The sequence below is a fragment of the Sceloporus occidentalis genome, unplaced genomic scaffold, assembly GCF_023333645.1.
Source record: "Sceloporus occidentalis isolate IW3139 unplaced genomic scaffold, rSceOcc1.0.p SCAF_1, whole genome shotgun sequence".
Lineage (NCBI taxonomy): Eukaryota > Metazoa > Chordata > Lepidosauria > Squamata > Phrynosomatidae > Sceloporus > Sceloporus occidentalis.
In genome coordinates this window covers 65,955,077-65,973,242 of record NW_028316981.1, presented here as the reverse complement: position 1 = coordinate 65,973,242, position 18,166 = coordinate 65,955,077, and the positions used below count along the sequence as shown (strand labels likewise).

Sequence of the window (18,166 nt, the reverse complement as noted above, 5' to 3'; positions counted from 1 at the left end):
GGTCCTGTATTTGAAAAGACTGCACTATCAGCAGAAATTAATGTGTCTTGAGGAGGGTAGTCCATCATCTGAGCACCAATACAGAGAAAGTTTTCTCTATCATTATAGAGCACAACTTCCTTCAGAGGTTCACAAAAAGTTTCCTTTGTTAAGGCAAGATGGTGTAGTGAAAGACAGTTGTTTATGTATTTAGGCACCAAGCTGTTTAGTGCCTATTTAGTACTTTCAGCTGGGCTCAGATTGAATCAAACAAACAAACAAGAAGCCAGCACTCCTTCTTCACAACTGGCATAATAAGTTTCCACCTGACTGGGAGCAGGGAGGGAAACTATGAAAGAACTAGAAGAGATCCTAAAGAGTAAAGATATACAACTGAGCATGAAAGTCAGAAATGTACAAGCCACTGTATTCCCTATTACCATGTATGAATGTGAGAGCTGGACAATGGAGAAAGGGGATAAGAAGAAAATCAATTATTTTGAGATGTGGTGCTGGAGAAGAGGGCTAATAATAGAGTGGACAGCTCAAAAGACAAAGCAATTAGTCCTAGTACAAATCAAACCTAAAATTTCCCTGGAAGCCAAGTTGATTAAGTGGAGGCTGTCATATTTTGGCCACATCATGAGAAGGCATGACTCTTTGGAAAAGACAATAAATGGTGGAGGAAAGTAGAAAGAGAGAAAGACCACATGCTAGATGGATGGACTCTTATTAAGGAGGTCACAGGTATGAATTTACAAGACTAGGGCAATGGAGGATTGTGATTCTTGAAGGTGTCTCATCCACAGGGTCGTCATGAGATGGGATCGACCCAAAAGTGGCTAACAACAACAACAGGGAGAGAGAGGGGGGGGGGGGGAGAGAGAAAGCATGTAGGGCTGAGACAGAACCTTAAAGGAACCCAGAATAGGAAGAGTCAAACTAGGAACACCCTCTACAGTTATAAAACCAGTCCTGCTCTCAGTGCCAAATAAGTCTGCAGTATCCTTCTGTTAATAACCATTTACCTTTTCTTCCAGCAGTAAAATCTACCAGATACCGTGCAGCTGGATAACTTATCTAGAGCTCATGCACACAGAAGTTTACCAGTTCTCCATACTGGTTTACATGAAAACTTCTATGAAGAATGGAGAAGGGTACACGCTCCACATGCTCCAAGGCTTGCTCCCACACCCAAAGATATGGACAGTATGAGATTATGTCTTTGAAAGTATAATTCTACATGGTACAATGAAATGACGTACTCTTAACCCTGTATGGAATACCGCTATGGTGCTTATTACTACACTAGAAAAGAAAGTTTAATGTACTGCAACAATTTTCATTGCTAACAATAAGCCTGAAAGTTAAAACTACTGCCCAGAAGACTGAGTGAAATTCCTGAACAGCCCAGACTCTTATTCAACTGTTAGCCTTTTACCAGAAACCAAGAGTAAGTTGGCATGTTGAGAGTATGGCCTTATTTGGCTGTGAGACATATTACAGAGACAGTTACATTTTCAAGTTGTTAAATAGAGTGGAAAATGGAGTAATTGTCTGTTTTGGTGCCTAGCCTTTTTTTAAAAAAAGGAATCATAATGTGGCTTGGTGCTCATTAACATAATCACTGGGTACAATTCTCCATAAAGGAAGGGAGATGGCTAAACATTTTTCACATCTGTTTTGAAAGATATTAATAAAAGGTTCAACTGACTGTAAAGTTACATTTTCAGATATCAAGTGTTTCTTCCCAATTCAACGATCTGGCATTTTCACACTGCAATTCATGAATAAGAATGCATGCCTTTCAGTCTTCCCTGATTTATGCTGTTTGACTGGTTGTTAATGTTTCTGTTACGGGTGTAAAATGAAATGGCATATGATTTCTCTTGGATAATTCACATCAAATGGGAAAACACGTTTTAGACTTTGTGCATACAAACATCATCTTATTGTTTATGCCTCAAATTGGATGATTATGCCTAAAAACCAAATCTGATTTGGTGTGATATAATTTTGCTCTAGACGATTAGCCATTTAAATGTTTTGGGAATATAGTATGGACAACTGGGCAAATAAATGAATTTTCATTTTGTATGAACTTTGTTATGTAGAGGGGGGGAAAAGCAACCCAGATATTAAATTTGTATGAACTTTAGTATAGAGATTTTTAAAAAGTGGTCTAGATTTGGAACAAAAAGCGCAAGTAGAATCCAGAAAGTTAGGTCATTTTTTTCTCCTACATTACTCTTCCCTCTCAACAAAAATAAGTTACTTTTTTTCTTTCTTAATACATCTGTATAAGGTCTTGAGAAAACTAAGCAGTCACTATATTAAGATAGTTTATGTTCTCCCTCCCAGCAGGCTGCAGCAATTGTTCAGAAACTATCAGCCAGATGTTACAGTTCTATATTTTTATTTTATTTTTTCCCCTGATGGGACTGTGTTTCTTTTATACAGTAATTCTACATTTCTTTCATATGGCATAGAAAGTCTGGATGTGATTTTTTCACTAAAGCAGGCAAAGAGGGCCTCTCCTTTTCTTTCAGCTTCTTCCCCTTGAGACTATAGATACAGCTATGGCAGTACAAAGGATTAGAATAGGGAATTGAAGAAACACTAAATTTAATTAACAGAATAAACACTAGTGAGCCAGTAAGGGTTTAAATGGGGCATCAGTGCACGCACACAAACACATACACACACAAGTACACTCATAATTAAATCCCTCCCCTATTTCCAGAGCAATCTTAATTGCTTTTTAGAAAGTAAATAGACACACAGATACCAATACACACACACACGCACACACACACAAAGATCTTTGTTTCTCTGAATGGGGAACAATATGCATATGGACTCATAAATCTACAGATAAACTAATAAGTTAGGATCTTTCCACAAACCAAAGAAAAACCGATACTTTTCTGTACACATACTGCATGCTTTAATTCAGCCTACCTAGGTAGAAAAAAAGATGAATGAAAAGCAACAAGAAGCTCCAGCACTGTAGCTACACAATGTTTCTGAAATTAATTACATATACAAATTCTTCATGTAAAATCAAAAGACAGGCATAGCAGAATGTAAAACAACGCCAACCACAAAACAATTCCAAAGGATCTGGAAAAATCAGTATCTGCCCCATATACATTCATAAATTTATTCAGTGCTGATTAAAGTAGATGCCACTGGCAAACTGCCATCTTTATTGTCTGATAACTCTATGGTGCTCACATCATGCTAAAAGCAAACAACTCAGGCCAATTTCAATGGGATTTGCTCTAGTTTAAATGTGACCTCCATACTTTCCTACACCCATTTTGTTTCTCATCAAAATGTCAGGAAATATGTAGTGAGATAGGCTACAGACTCCAAGACAGAATACATTATACAACTGTAGATCTTTCTAATCAATTAACTGCCTACCAATGTGAACTGAACCAAAAAACATGCTTGCTTTAAGACATACAACTATAAAAATTTGCATAAACAGCAAAGAAAAGGGTCTAACATAAGACTAACCTTAACCAATTACAGAGAAGAAGAGCAAGTCCTTATATACAACAAAGACTGATGCAGTGTCTTAAACAAGACTACCTAATCTTCTGCATAGTTTTATTACCATTGTACATCCTTCTAATTTTCCTTCTAATAACTAAGTATTTTTTCCCTTTCATTGTCAGAATTTCCACAACTGTTCATCTCACATCCTTTCTGCACCAAGAGGCTGAAAGGTATCATACTGAGAAGGAAACACAAAATGTGAATTTAGAAACCAATTATTTTTATTCAACCACATAAAATTCTTTTTTATCACATACTTTCACTTATGTATTTTATACACATGAAACTGTAAAAACCAATGTCAACATGAAGTATGAACAATGTATACTGCACCAAGGACACCGGACTAAGATGTATGTTCATTGTCAGACTTACGTTTTTCATCATCAGCGTGTATTAAGGATGCTGCTCTTGACAAAACATCCAATGGAGTCTCCATTCCTAGCAGGATCCTGAATAAAAGAGCAATATGTTATTACTTTCTGAAACAACTTTAACAATATAACAAGAGAAATGTAACATTTCAGCCATGCAGCCATCATTTGTCAGGCTTAAACCTGTACATAACATTTGGACAAATGAAACCATGAAAACCAAATGCAGAAACATGTTTCAAATATATTATGATTCTGCCTTTCACATTTTAGGTACTGAGAAACTAATCCAAAGGTGAAGCTAAATTCCTTTCTCACGACTGGCAATGTCATTATCTACATGAAAGGGTATTTTTGCTGTGTGTTTTATCTGCGTAGCATAAACCCTGGGCACTTAGTAAACACAGCTGAAATCGAATCTCATTCTGTTAGTAAGAATGGGAAGCACTATTTTTTAACACCTAAGAAAAAGACCTGTTCCAGAATAGGATAGTGACTACTGGACTGCATGGTCAACTCAATTTGGCCCAGAAAGAAGAAGAGGAAAGAAGAAAAGGATGACTATGATAAGAGAACTCTCTGACATCCCTTCTGGGTGGAAGATGAATCACTGGCCCATTAGCTATCACTAACTTTCTGAATAGTTTTGCAGGAAAATTAGTTGCTATATCTTTGTACCCAAACTGAAGCACTACTGCTTTTTAAAATCCTTGTCTAAAACAGCCAAGGAGAGGAGAGGCTTCAATCTTCAGATGATTGTTCCTACTCTGCCCATCTAATCATTGTTTTCATTGCAGTGAACAGATTAAAAAACCAAAGAAACCTTACATTTGCTTTTTTGTAAGCAACTAAATCCCAGGAGCACTACATGCAAAGTAAGCCAAATTGTTATTGTTACAGAGTGCACAAATAAGAATATTTAAATTACAGTCAGTGCTTAGTAAAGTTACTCAGTGCCATGTTCCATGTTAAAGCTTCAAATGCCTAAAATTTTGATCCTGGTGCCCAAGAATTTGAAATCCATTCCCAGGGCTGCCAGGAACAGAAAAATCCCTCTCTAAATATTTTGACAAAGACAAAGACTAATAACACAACTACAGCAAGAGAAGCATGTAACATGGAACAAAGCATACCAGTGCCAAACATTTTCTCCTGTTCTATTTTCACTTATTTTTTAATTTATTATATTTACATCCTACCTTTCACCTAAGGAGCTCAAGGCAACACACATGGTTTCCCTCCTCCCCATTTTGCTCTTACAATAACCCTGTAAAGTAAGTCTGCTAAAAGACTGTGGCTAGCCCAAGGTCATGCTGCGAGTTTTATAGTTTGGGGAGGGGGGGACGCTTGATCTCCAGCAGCACTCTAATCACTATGCTACATTGGCTTTACTTGCCTGGAATAATCTATGCAGATCCACTGCTCCCTCACATTCATGGTTTTACAAATTCTGCTGCTTACATTCTGAGCTCAGTTCTGGCAGCCTGTGAGCCTCCAGAGGTGAATGACTGCCTGATTCATTCATGACTACAGCAGCTCCAACACAAATCACAAAGACTGCTTTGGCTACTTCTGCTTGTCTGTGCATGACCCCACCTCCATCCTCCATATGTTGGTTTAGCTACATGGGTCAAACACAGTTGTGTGCAAGCTGCAAGTTCATAGGGTCTGTACACATGAACTGGAACCCAAAGCTTGCACATGCATCCTTGCTCTGTGGAGCAGAACCAATCAACAGTTGGAGATCAAGGATGAGGGCTCTCTGTTATCCTGACTCTACCTCCACATTTTTGGAATATCTGAGAAAAGTGCCTCCAATATACATGAATTGGGGAGGGGGGGATATTTCAAATGAAATCCTCTCTCCATTTGTTTGCTGTACCAGCTTGAAAAATACCCTAAAATTCCAAATAAAGTGGAAAGGGAATAATCTGATTTGAAATATTTGCCCCAAAGAAACTGCATTCCTTGATCAAAACATGAAATGTTACTAAGGCGGGATACAAACAGGCAGGGGAAGACATCTTGGAGGTGTATTCTGTTGAATACGGAGCCTCCAGACCGCCCACCCCGGGGGCGTGGCTCAGGAGATGGGGCTTCTACATGGGGGGCAGTGAAGACGCCTCACCTGGGGCCGTTTCTGACCCGCAGTTTCCAAACCGCCGCCTCGGAGGACGCTGCAAAGAGAGAGGCAGCTTCCTCACGGGCAGCCAAAAACGGGCCTTTTTTTTTTCCTTTGCCGGCTGGCGGATGCGCAGCTGTGCAGCTGCAGCGCTAAGCAGCGGCGGCAGAAAGCCTATGTGCACATTTAAAGTGTCCAAGCCCCTTTAAAACTTTTCCCCCCGCTCTGCCCAAGAACAATGGTGGTCTCCTGCCAGCTGGTGATCAGCTGGTGTTGGCATCCTTGTCCTCTTGCACTTTGCCAGTGTCACCAGCATCATGGATGCCTCCTCTCCTTTGGTCCCCGCGCTCCTGCTGAATCTGCAATGCACAGCCACAGCTGTCGCCGCTGCCACCGCTGTCCCCCTGCGATCCCCCATCACCTCCCTTGTATATATGTAAATATTTACAGTTTTAGTGGTTTTTATTGTTAGGTGAAAATGGCACAGGAATGTGTGTAGGGGCTCACTTTAAAGTCCAAACTTTCCAAGCAGCGCATGCGTACATGTTGCTCTAGGGTTAGGGTTAGGGTTACGAGTCTTAAAATGCGCTGCAGCTGTGCTGCAGCTTCGACACCTGCATGGCAGCTGACGCTGCAATTAAAGCCTGACTGCAAACTGCGCATGTTCCAGGACCTCGACTCATTATGCGACGCAGCAGACACGGAGCTTTTAAATGGGCAACTTAAATTAGCGGCGTAGCAATTCTGGCGTGCAGCAGCTTACAGACGGAGCTGCGCAGCTGCGCATCAAACGGAAAAGAAGCGGAGAAAAGCAGCACCTTTTTAATGCCGCTTCTTCCCGCTTGGGGCGTGCGGGGGGCGTGTTCATGGCGGCATTCAGGTAAGGCCCGTCTGAAGGCTCTACCTTCATGACGTCATGAATACACCCCTTTTTGCCCTTCTGTATCCCGCCTAACTTAAACAGGTGTAACAAAAGTCAATGAAACTGCCACTACTCTGGTTAAGTTGGCTCCCCAAATAAGCCTGATTACTCATAGAGGATATGGCAAGCATATCTTTTCTATGAGAGCCACATAGTGTAATGTTTATAGCACACAGCAGGAATCACTTGACCTGCCAGATGTTACTAGATTATAAATCCCATTAGTGTTGGGCAACATAAATCAATTGATGAGGAATGCTGGGGGCTGTAGTCCAACAACATCTGAAGGACATCCAATTTCAGGTATCAGACTAGAGCTGCATCTACACTACAGAATTACCATTTTGACACCACTTTAATTGCCATGGCTCAGTGCTATGAGATTCTGGGATTTGTAGTTTGTGAGATATTTAGCCTTCACTATCAGAGAGGTCTGGTGTCATGGCAATCTACAAATTCCAGGATATAACTGGATAGAGCATGACAGTTAAAGTGGTTTCAAACTACATCTTCAGTGTAGCAGCAGCTCAGAACTAAGGAAATTTAATTTCACAACCACCCACTCAGACATGAAGTTCAGTAGATAATCCTAAATCCATTTAGACTCCTAGTATTCCTCAGAGGTCTGCCATGAAGAATTAATTACCAAGAGAAACATGAATTCCATTGATGAAAGGCAGGATATAAATGTAATGATATTAATTAGCAAATAACAGAAGACCAAGGTTCAACTCCCAGCTCAGACAATGGAACCCACTGGCCTTAAAAGACAGCAATGTCAAACTTCCTCTGAATAAATCTGGCAGAGAAAACACGATAGACTGGTTATCAGTTGGAATTGACTGGAAGGCACATACTGTATATACTCATGTATAAGTCTAAAAATTTTAGTCAAAATTTTCACCCCAAAACCCTGGGTCGACTTATCTATGGGTCAATGTAAGTACTGTACTTAAACTCTTATCCACAAAGGAACCATCCCCATCTCTGAGTAGAGCAGCAAAAGGTGAAAGCTTAGACCATCCTGGGAGAACCATAAAGCAGCACCGTGGTGCCGCTTCTCACCTTTCTGAACGCCTGGGTGGGAAAATGGTGGTGAAGGTAGCTCTTTGATGCTTCCCCTCAAAGAAGCACTGAGAGAAATCAGGCTTTGAAGGATATGAATAAGACATCTGTGTATGTTTTTCAGCTTTTCTGGGTTAAAATCAGGCAAAGTTATCATGTTAAAGGCTATAATCACTACTAACACAGTCACCATTTGCTTTGCCTTTTCATCCTTTTTGGCATATGCACATTTTATTAGGCCTGCTCATATCTAGTCGCCTTCCCCACACATCATTCAGCCACCATCTGCAGTATTTCCCTCCTCATTCATACAGCCTTTAGGGTGATCACAGACAGTTATGCCTGTCAAAATTTGTTATATGTCCCTAAGTTTTGCCCACGATTTATTCATGAGCCATATCAAAATTCAGAATTTTGACCTCAAAACCTGCCCTCGACTTACACATGAGGTCGACTTATAGTCTAGTATGTACAATAACTATAACACCAACAGAAGAGGGAGGAGGATAGCTTCCAAATACTTCCTCAAATACTGTGAGCTGAGCCAACATCACTGTAGAAGTCTCCAATATCTTCAGCAAATCAAAAAGAAATGTTTAGGTAATGGACAATATGGAAAGCGGATCTCAAAAACATAAGTAAACTTCGTCTCACAAAAATATCCAACATGTTGTCGCTTGAGTGCAGGACAAATAACCAGTACCAGGTAGCCAAATCCAGGTGAATACCCATCTTTAGCTATTCTGTTACAGTCCTGTTCTGGACTGTAGGGCTGCACCTGCAGTCTGCACAGAGTGTGTAGCAGGGATTCACATTCATTTCAACTGCAGTCCCCCCCCTGCGCAAATGGTATAGGCTAGGAGTATAGGGCAAACAATTCAAGCATGACACCACTATATCTGCTAGACATCCCCCCTCCAGATTAGAGGTCTGCTGTGACTATTTCTGAGAGAAAAGTCATGTACTCAGGAGCAAACCATGTGGTTAACTCATTCATGCTTTGTTTAAATGATCTGAATATAAATGAATATGTTAGAAAGGTTCTATCATTATATAGTATATATATACCACGATTTATTCACGGGCCATATCAATATATCAAGGGAAGTAATAGTGTCACTCTATTCTGCTTTGGTCAGGTCTCACCTGGAATACTGTGTGGGCACCACAATTCAAAAAGGATGTTGACAAGTTGGAGCATATCCAAAGGAGGGCAACCAAAATGGTGAAAGGTGTAGAAACCATGTCCTATAAGGAGCAACCTACGGACTCGAATATATTTGGCCTGGAGAAGAGAAAGATAAGGGGTGACATGATAGCCATGTTTCAATATTTGAAGGGATATCAAGACTGAAGCAAGCTTCAGAGACTGAACATGGAGCAGTGGAGGCAAATTTACAGGAAGAGAGATTCCACCTCAACATGAGGAGGAACTTCCTGACAGTAAGAGTTGTTTGACAGTGAAACACATTCCTTTGGAGAGTAGTGGGGTCTCCTTCTTTGGAGGTTTTTAAACAGAGGCTGGATGGCCACCTGTTGGGAGTGCTTTGATTGTGAGTTCATGCATAGCAGGGGATTGGACTGGATAGCCCTTAAAGTCTCTTCCAACTCTATGATTCTAGGTTTGAGTGTGAAAAATGGCTTGCTCCAGGGCCTTTCAGCAACAACAAATAAGTAGTATGAAATTGATGTGTGAGGACCAAAATACACACATCAAGTAAAAATGAATATATCACATTAAAAAAGTTTAAAGTCTTCATAGTGGAAACCCCTTGTCTTGTCTCATGCTTCAGCCAAAGCAGGTTAATTTTTTAGAAATGTTAATTCAAACAGTATGCATCCCTAATCCAAACAGTAGAATTAAATTGCTCTCGCGTTCTTCCACTCTTACAAACATTAGTTGTGCATATAAACTAACTGCAACTGTTAACTGTGTTGAACAAATCTTGCACAGATTCAGTTTCGAAACCTGGCCGGTTAGTTTAGTTTTCTTTCCTCAGGACACAGCATTCCATCGTGTTGCCAATTCACCCTGTTGGAGGAGACTGCCGAGATCACTTTATGTGGGAAAACACAAGGCGGAAGTATGAGACACAGCACAAAAAGCAACATGTTCTCCAACAGTCAGACTGGAAAACCTCTGGAAGAGAAAGAATTGTAGGAATTCTGGAACAGAGGCCATGAGACATTTTATTTTTCACCTTTTTCAGTCAATCAACCAAGCCACGACTCTGTCAAATTTTACATCCTTACATTCCATTATGGCAAAACACAGTGACTGCTTCTTCAGATGCTGTCCCTGTCTGACTATAAATTCAGGTGTCCTTTTTTCCATTTGAGCAACTCCCAGCATCTCACCATAAACTGATCAGACTGAGAACTGCAATCAAGTTGCATTAGAAATGTCCACAAAAGGTATGTCCCTCAACAATGCAGTCAACATCCACCGCAGTGGGACTGAGAGTCCATTTGTCATAGAACCACAAACAGTAAATAAATCCAGGAGCTGCCACATATTTCATGAGGACTCAAAAGAAGATTTTAAAAACACTGAAAATATTGGATGCTTCTGGTTACCATGAAGCCTTATGCCCCTAAAAATGAGGCAACGGCTGCATGTACACTGCAGGAATAATCCAGTTTGACACCACTTTAACTGTCATGGATCCATGTTATGGGATTCAGCTATCTGTAGTTTGCTTTGGCAGCAGAGCTCTCTGACAGAAAGGCCAAATGTCTCACAAAACTACAAAATATCAGAATCCACTAGCATTGAGCCATGACAGTTTTAAGCAGAGCTGCTTGATTTGTAGCATTTAGCTGCTGTCGTTGGTTGCATCCAGACTGCAGAAATAATCCAGCATGACACTGCGTTAATTGCCGTGGCTCAATCCTATGAAACTCTGGGAATGGCAGTCCCCCAGAAATACAGTTCTGTATTTCTGCAGTGTGCATGCAACCAACAACAACAGCTAAATGCTACAAAAATCAAGCAGCTCCCAACACAGCAGAGGCCCGGAAGAATCCAAAAAGGGCCACTAGGGAGGTACAAATCCAGTCACTGAAGACAGGGAGAAGCACATGCGAAAGATAACCGCCAAGGTCTGCAACAACTGGAGGAATGAAAATAGAATAGTAAAACACCCAGCAGTCGGGAAAAGTTTTTAACAAATCCAATTTGTCCTCCTCTCTCCTGTGGCCCATCGGGTGCCTCTGCTTCCAAACTCTAGGCCTAAAAGTTAGTGGGAACTTTACACACAAGGGAAGAGAAAGAAGGAATAATGTAGAAATCCAGCCAAGGAACTGCCTCCTCAGTTCCTACAATCTCATCCCATTTGCATTTTTTCTCTTTCATGGAAACGCTGTTTGATAAACATTCTGCAAATGCGGGTTTTTCCCCACTTTCTGTCTGGGTTGACCCCAAACGTTGTCTGAAAAACAACCCGCAAATGCAGGTTGTTCTCAGTTTAAATTTAGTTTCTGCACGGGATTCATCCTGTGTGATGAAACTCCATGTACACTGAGGAAGGAGGCATGCTGTTGCTTAGGGCTGAGGAGATACTTGGAGCCCAAGGATACCAGGCTAGAGCCACCTTGGAGCCCTCCTGGGAGAAAGGTGGCACACAGATGAAACCAATAAAGAGTGAAGAGAATATTCTTCAGCCAGAGGCAAAAATGAGGTGGGTAGAGTAGGGGTCTTTTGATAGGGTTTGGCACCTGTTGTGGTTGTTGTTGCGTGCCTTTCAGTAATTTCCAACTTATGGCGACCATAAGAGTGCCAGTATAGGGATGACCATGGGCAAGTCACACTCTCTCAGCCTCAGGGGAAGGCCATGGCAACCTCCCTCTGAAGAAACTGGCCAAGAAGGCACACAACAACAACAACAACACGACAACTAACTAATCGTCTTTTCTTGGCAAGATTTGTGCAGAGGTTTTTTTTGCCATGGCCGTCCTCTGAGGCTGAGAGAGTGTGACTCGGCCAAGGTAGGGTCCCATGGCTGAGTCAGGATTCGAACCCTGGTCTCCAGAGCCATAATGTCAATGCTGAGACCACTGGTGACTACTAAGCCCTCTTCTACTGAGGGAGGGCTATGGGCATGCTGCTCTTTTAAAGCAGAGCTCAGTTATGGCAACAGGAAAGCAAACGACCAAACCTCCCTCAGGAGACCCGCCTTCCTTCAGCCCCTTCATTCATGTTAAGAGTTCTTTTAGTGTCTTAAACACACTGCAGAAATAATCCGGGTTGAGACCGCTTTAGCTGCCCTGGCTCAGTGCTAGGGAATTCTGGGAACTATAGTTTTGTGAGGCATTTAGCCTTCTCTGTCAGAGAGAGCTCTGGGGCCACAATGAACTACAATTCCCAGGATCCCCTAGCCCTGAGCCTGGGCGGTTAAAGCGGTCTCAACCCGGATTATTTCTGCAGAGCAGATTACTTCTGCAAGAGCAACCCGGGAACCCTCGCTCGGAAGCCTTCGCCCAGGTGTCCTCCTCCTCCTGGCCGCCAAATGGAGGGCGTGGGGCCGAATTAATAGCTCAAAGCATTCACACAGAGGGGCTATGAATGCTCCAAATGGAGGGCGTTCTGGAACTCCTCAGGCTAAAAATGGAGGACGCGTCCTGGAAAAAGAGGACGTGCTCCAGCCGCAGCGTTGCAAAGACTCACTCACCAGGTTGCAGGGACTCCGGGGTGCTGGAGGCGTCGGGGCTCCCTTTCCTTCCTCCTCCTCCTCCTCCTCCTGCTGCCTGCAGAGCCTGGTGGCCAGGAGGGAAGGAAGGAAGGAAGGAGGCGGAGACCAGCGTGCTCCGGCCGGCAGCAGCTGCACCAGCTGCACCTACGAACTCCTTCCTCCTGCTGCTGCTCCTGGGCTCGCGATGCCCCCCCCCGAGCCCCCTGCCCTCTGATTGGTCCCCCGGCCCCAGCCCCGGACAATGCCCGCCAGGCAGGCTGCAAAGGCAGGCAGAGGGCTTCGCAGAGTCAGCAGCACACACACACAGAGAGAGATCCCTCCCTCCTTGCCTGCCTGGCTGCCCAGGGAAGAATCCCAAGCACGACGACGGAATCCTCGCTCCCTCTCTGCCTAGCAGGTGGGGAGAGCCCCGCGGCCCCATTGGCTGCCTGGCCCATGAGGTCAGCCTAGATTAAGATAATGAGGCCCTGACGTCACGCCCCTCAGCAGGTAGGCAGCAGGGAGGGAGGGAAGAGGAGGAGAAGAAGGAGGGAAGAGGAGGAGGAGGAGGAAGGAGAAGGAAGAGGAAGAAAGAGGGAGGAGGAGGGAGGAGGAAGAGGAAGGAAGAGGGAGGAGGAGTGAAGAAGAAGTGGAGGAAGGAGGAGGAGAAGGAGAAGGGAGGAAGAGGAAGAAGGAGGGAAGAGGAGGAAGAAGAAGGAAGAGGAAGAAGGAGGAGGAGAAGGGAGGAAGAAGGAGGGAAGAGGAGGAGAAAGGAGGAGGGAAGAAGAAGAGGAGGAGAAGAAGGAGGGAAGAGGAGGAGGAGGAAGGAGAAGGAAGAGGAAGAAAGAGGGAGGAGGAGGGAGGAGGAAGAGGAAGGAAGAGGGAGGAGGAGTGAAGAAGTGGAGGAAGGAGGAGGAGAAGGGAGGAAGAGGAAGAAGGAGGGAAGAGGAGGAAGAAGAAGGAAGAGGAAGAAGGAGGAGGAGAAGGGAGGAAGAAGGAGGGAAGAGGAGGAGAAAGGAGGAGGGAAGAAGAAGAGGAGGAGAAGAAGGAGGGAAGAGGAGGAGGAGGAAGGAGAAGGAAGAGGTAGGAGGAGGAAGGAGGAGTGAAGAAGAAGTAGAGGAAGGAGGAGGAGAAGGAGAAGGGAGGAAGAGGAAGAAGGAGGGAAGAGGAGGAGGAGGAAGGAGAAGGAAGAGGGAGGAGGAGGAAGGAGGAGTGAAGAAGAAGTGGAGGAATGAGGAGGAGAAGGAGAAGGGAGGAAGAGGAAGAAGGAGGGAAGAGGAGGAAGAAAAAGGAAGAGGAAGGAGGAGGAGGAGAAGGGAGGAAGAGGAAGAAGGAGGGAAGAGGAGGAGAAAGGAGGAGGGAAGAAGAAGAGGAGGAAGAAGGAGGAGGAGAAGGGAGGAAGAGGAAAAAGGAGGGAAGAGGAAGGAGGAGGGAAGGAGAAGAGGAAGGAGAAGAAGAGGAGGAAGGAGAAGAGGAAGAAGGAGGAGGAGAAGGGAGGAAGAGGAAGAAGGAGAGGAGGAGGAGGAAGGAGAAGGAAGAGGAAGAAGGAGGGAAGAGGAGAAGGAAGAAGTAGGGAAGAAGAAGAGGACGAGGAGGAAGGAGAGGAAGAGAAAGAAAGAGGGAGGAGGAAGAGGAAGAAGGAGGGAAGAGGAAGAAGAGAAGAATAAGGAGGGAAGAGGAGGAAGAAGGAGGAAGAAGAAGAAGGGAGGAGGAAGAGAAGAACAGGAGTAGAAGAAGAAGAGGAGGAAGGAGAAGAAGAGAGGAGGAGGAGGAGGAGGAAGAAGGAGGAGGGAAGAGGAGAAGGAGGAAGAAGAAAAAGGAGGAAGATGAAGAAGAGAAATAAAGAAGGAGGCAGAGGAAGAAAAAAGGAAGAGTAGGAGGAGGAGAAGAAGGGAAGAGGTGGAGGAGGAGGAGTAAATAGAAGGAAGAGGTGGCAGAGGAAAGTGGGAGGAAGAAGAAGAGAAGAAGGAGGGAGAAGAAGAAAAAGGGAGAAGGAGGACGTAAAGGAAGAAGAAGGAAGGAAGAGCAGTGGGGGGAAGAGAAGGAAGTAGAAGAAGGGAGGAGGGGGAGGAAGAGGAGGTGGAATAGAAAGAAGAAAAAGAAGGGAGGAGGAGGAATACTAAGGAGGAGGAGGAGGGAAGGAAGAAAAAGAGAAGAAGGAAGAGGAGGAAAGAGATGGGGAGGAAGTGTTGTTGTTGTTGTTGCATGGCTTCAAGTCCTTTCCAACTTATGGCGGCCATGTCATGGGATTTTCTTGGCAAGATTTGTTCAGAGGGCGTTTGCCATTGCCTTCCCCTGAAGAGACTGAGAGAGTGTGACTTGCCCAAGGTCACCCAGTGGGTTTTATGGCTGAATGGGGAATCAAACCCTGGTCTCCAGAGCCGTAGTCCAACACTCAAAGTGCCACATAGGGATCTATTGTTCATGCTACCAGGAATAAGTCTGAGCTTGGTGTATATATTCAGAGCCAGCATGGTGTAGTGGTTTGAGCGTTGACTCTGGGAATAAGGGTTTGAATCAGGGTCAGCCATGGAAACCCACTGGGTGGCCTTGGGCTAGTCACACTCTCTCAGCCTCAGGCAGGCAAAAGCAAAATAAAAACAAAAGCCCTCTGAACAAATCTTGCCAAGAAAGCCCCAGGATAGGGGCACCATAAGTCTGAAATGACTTGAAGGTAGACAGCAGCAGCAGCAATTCAAGACCCAAGGGACAGATTCAGGAAGTACTGTCATTCTACTTTCAGTGACATGGATAAAGAAAGGAATGTAAACAACGCTTATAAAATTAAAGAGATGTTATCAGCCGGTGATCCCTGCTGTGTTGATCAGTATTAATAGTAAAGCCTGAGGGTATTAACAAGTGACAAGTCTCTTTGTATGCCTTTCTTTTCTCCTTAACTTTCTAACTGGCTTGGAAAGTTATTGCTGATTGTAGTCAACTCCTCACCCACATCCTAAAAGACCAAAGACATCTCAAGGGATTGCTGCCTTCCTAATCACTTTGACAGATGCTGCTTTGAAAGGACTAAATTTATTATTGTGGCTCCAGGCCTTCAAGTAAAATTCAGCTTAGAACAAACCCCTCATAGGGTTTGCTTGGCAATCTTTATTCAGAGGTTGGCCACTGCCTTCCTCTCAGGCTGAGAGAGTGTGACTTGTCCAAAGTGGGATTCCATAGCTGAGCTGGGATTCATACACTGGGCTTCAGGACTCCTAATCTAACACCCCAAACCACTACACCATACTGGCTCCCCACTCGTCATTTATAGATAACCACCTTTGATAAGTTTTATTATTATATAATATGATACAATAATAATGTGATACTAATTCAGTACAAATAATGAATATGGATATAGATTCAATAAACACAAACACCGATATAGCTAGAAAAGGTAGATAAACACCTTTGGTTGTCAAGGTTATTTTCCATGTCATTTTGCAGACTGGCAACTAGAGGTTGAGTCTCCCTAAATCTGGAATTCTGAATTCCAAAATAATCCAAAAATCAAAAAAATTTAAATGGGTTACTGAGATAGTTAAACCTGTGCGTTCTGATTGTTCAGTGTACACAAACTTTGTTTCATGCACAAAATGATTAAACAATATTGTATAAGATGTTAATATCAAGTCTATGTGTATAAGGTGTATATGAAACATATATGAATTTTGTCTTTAGACTCGAGTCCCATCTCCAAGATGTCTCATTATGTACGTTAAAAAAAATACAGGTATTCTGAAATCCACAAAAGTAAAGACCCAAAATCTAAAACTCTTCTGGTCCCAAGCATTTCAGGTAAGGGAGATTCAGTCTGTAGTAATCTTTGTGGCGTGTGCTCCCAAAATTGCTCTTAGAATATCCCCAAAAATGCCTTTAATACTCTTTAGAAGTACCCCGTAATTAGAAACTGGGGTGCTTTACAGACCGCCCAAATAGGGCGGTCTGCCGGTGCCGTCATTTGCTGCGCGGCGGAGCCCCAGCGGCCCAACCGCATGACTCCTCCACGCAACAAAAAAGGAGCTGCAAAATTCAGCTTCTTCTTGCGGCGCCCTTATGATGCCACAAGATGCCAATGGCGCACTTGCGGCATCATAAAGGTGCTGGGATGTGCAGACGCTAAGCATCCACTACATCAAAATGGCAGTGCCCATGTAGAACGGGCGCCACCTTTCTGTACGCGCTCAGCGTGTACTAGGGTTGGGGCATCCGGAAAGGACGCCCCTTTCCAATCTTAGTACGTGCCGTGCACATACTTTCCACCCGTGCGGAACAGGCCTATGAAACATTAGTCATTACAACCTTTAAAAAAAAGAGTCTTTGGTCCAATCCACACTGCAGAAATAATCCAGTTTAATAACTGCCCTGGCTCAGTGCTAGGAAATTCTGTGAACTAAAGTTTTCTGAGACACTTAGCCTTCTCTGTTAGAGAGCTCTGGTGTCACAATAAAGTACAAATTCCCAGGAGTCCCTAGCACTGAGCCAAAACATTTAAAGTAGTTTCAAACTGGATTAATTCTGAAGTGTGGATTGGACCCTAAATCCCCTTTGTTAGAGTTATGCCCTGGATATCCAAAACACACTGCAGAAATAACCCTGTGTGTGACTGCTTTAACTTTCCTGGGTCAGTGCTAGGGAATCCTGGGAATTGTTTGTTGTGGCACCAGGGCTCTTTGACAGAGAAGGCTAAATGTCTCACAAAACTACACATCTCAGAATTCCTGAGCAATACATGCTAAATGTCTTAAACATGTGGACAAAATACTGTGTCCCTTTCTGGTCACCACACCTCAAAATATATATTGTAAAGCAGAAAATGTAGAGAAGGCAGCAATCAAAATGCCAAAGCAAATGAAAGAATTCCCCTGTGAGGAAATGTTACGAGGTTTGGGGCTTTTAGTGAGGCATGTGGAATGGGATTAGAGGTGTATAAAAGTATACATGGTGTGAATTAACTGTACTAGGAACACCAACAACCCCCCCCCCCCCCGCTTACAACACTAGAATGCAAGTTAACACTACAATCCATAGGTATCTGACAAAGCTGAATAGTAGGAAATTCAAGACAAAACAGCATATAGTGAAGCTGTGAAATTCCACAACTATGAGATGTAGCCAGGGCTACCAAACTAAACAGTTTTAAACAGGAGATTAGCAAATAACAACAACAACAACAACAACAACAATGAATACTAGTCAGGATGGCTACATGAACTGACTGGCTCCAGGATCAGAGGCAGTATGCATCAGCATGCCTACCTCTGAGAAACCAAAGTAGGAGGACAGCATTTATATCCTCTGTGGATTTCCGATAGGTATCTGGTTTGTCATTTGGGGCCTTTGGTTTGGTCTAGCCATGGTTTTCCTATGATTTTAACCAATTCTAAAGACTTGGCTGAAGTTGGATACTCTGGAATGCCATTTTAAAGGGAGGCTAGGTTCATTCTTTCTCTGTTGTCCTTTGCTGGCA

The 18,166-nt window shown here is 43.5% G+C and overlaps 1 protein-coding gene across 1 annotated transcript in view; it reads right to left on the bottom strand.

The window, feature by feature from the left end:
- Positions 1–12,760, bottom strand: part of LOC149321513 (transcription cofactor vestigial-like protein 4) — a 144,754-nt gene extending 131,994 nt beyond the window's left edge. Inside the window, exons 1-2 of the mRNA XM_089523448.1 lie at positions 12,700–12,760; positions 3,922–3,998 (exon numbers count right to left, since the gene is read on the bottom strand). Of these exons, the coding sequence (XP_089379574.1) occupies positions 3,922–3,985 (64 nt within the window). The 5' untranslated portion in view covers positions 3,986–3,998; positions 12,700–12,760. The remainder of the gene's footprint in view (positions 1–3,921; positions 3,999–12,699) is intronic.
- Between the last annotated feature and the right edge of the window lie 5,406 nt (positions 12,761–18,166).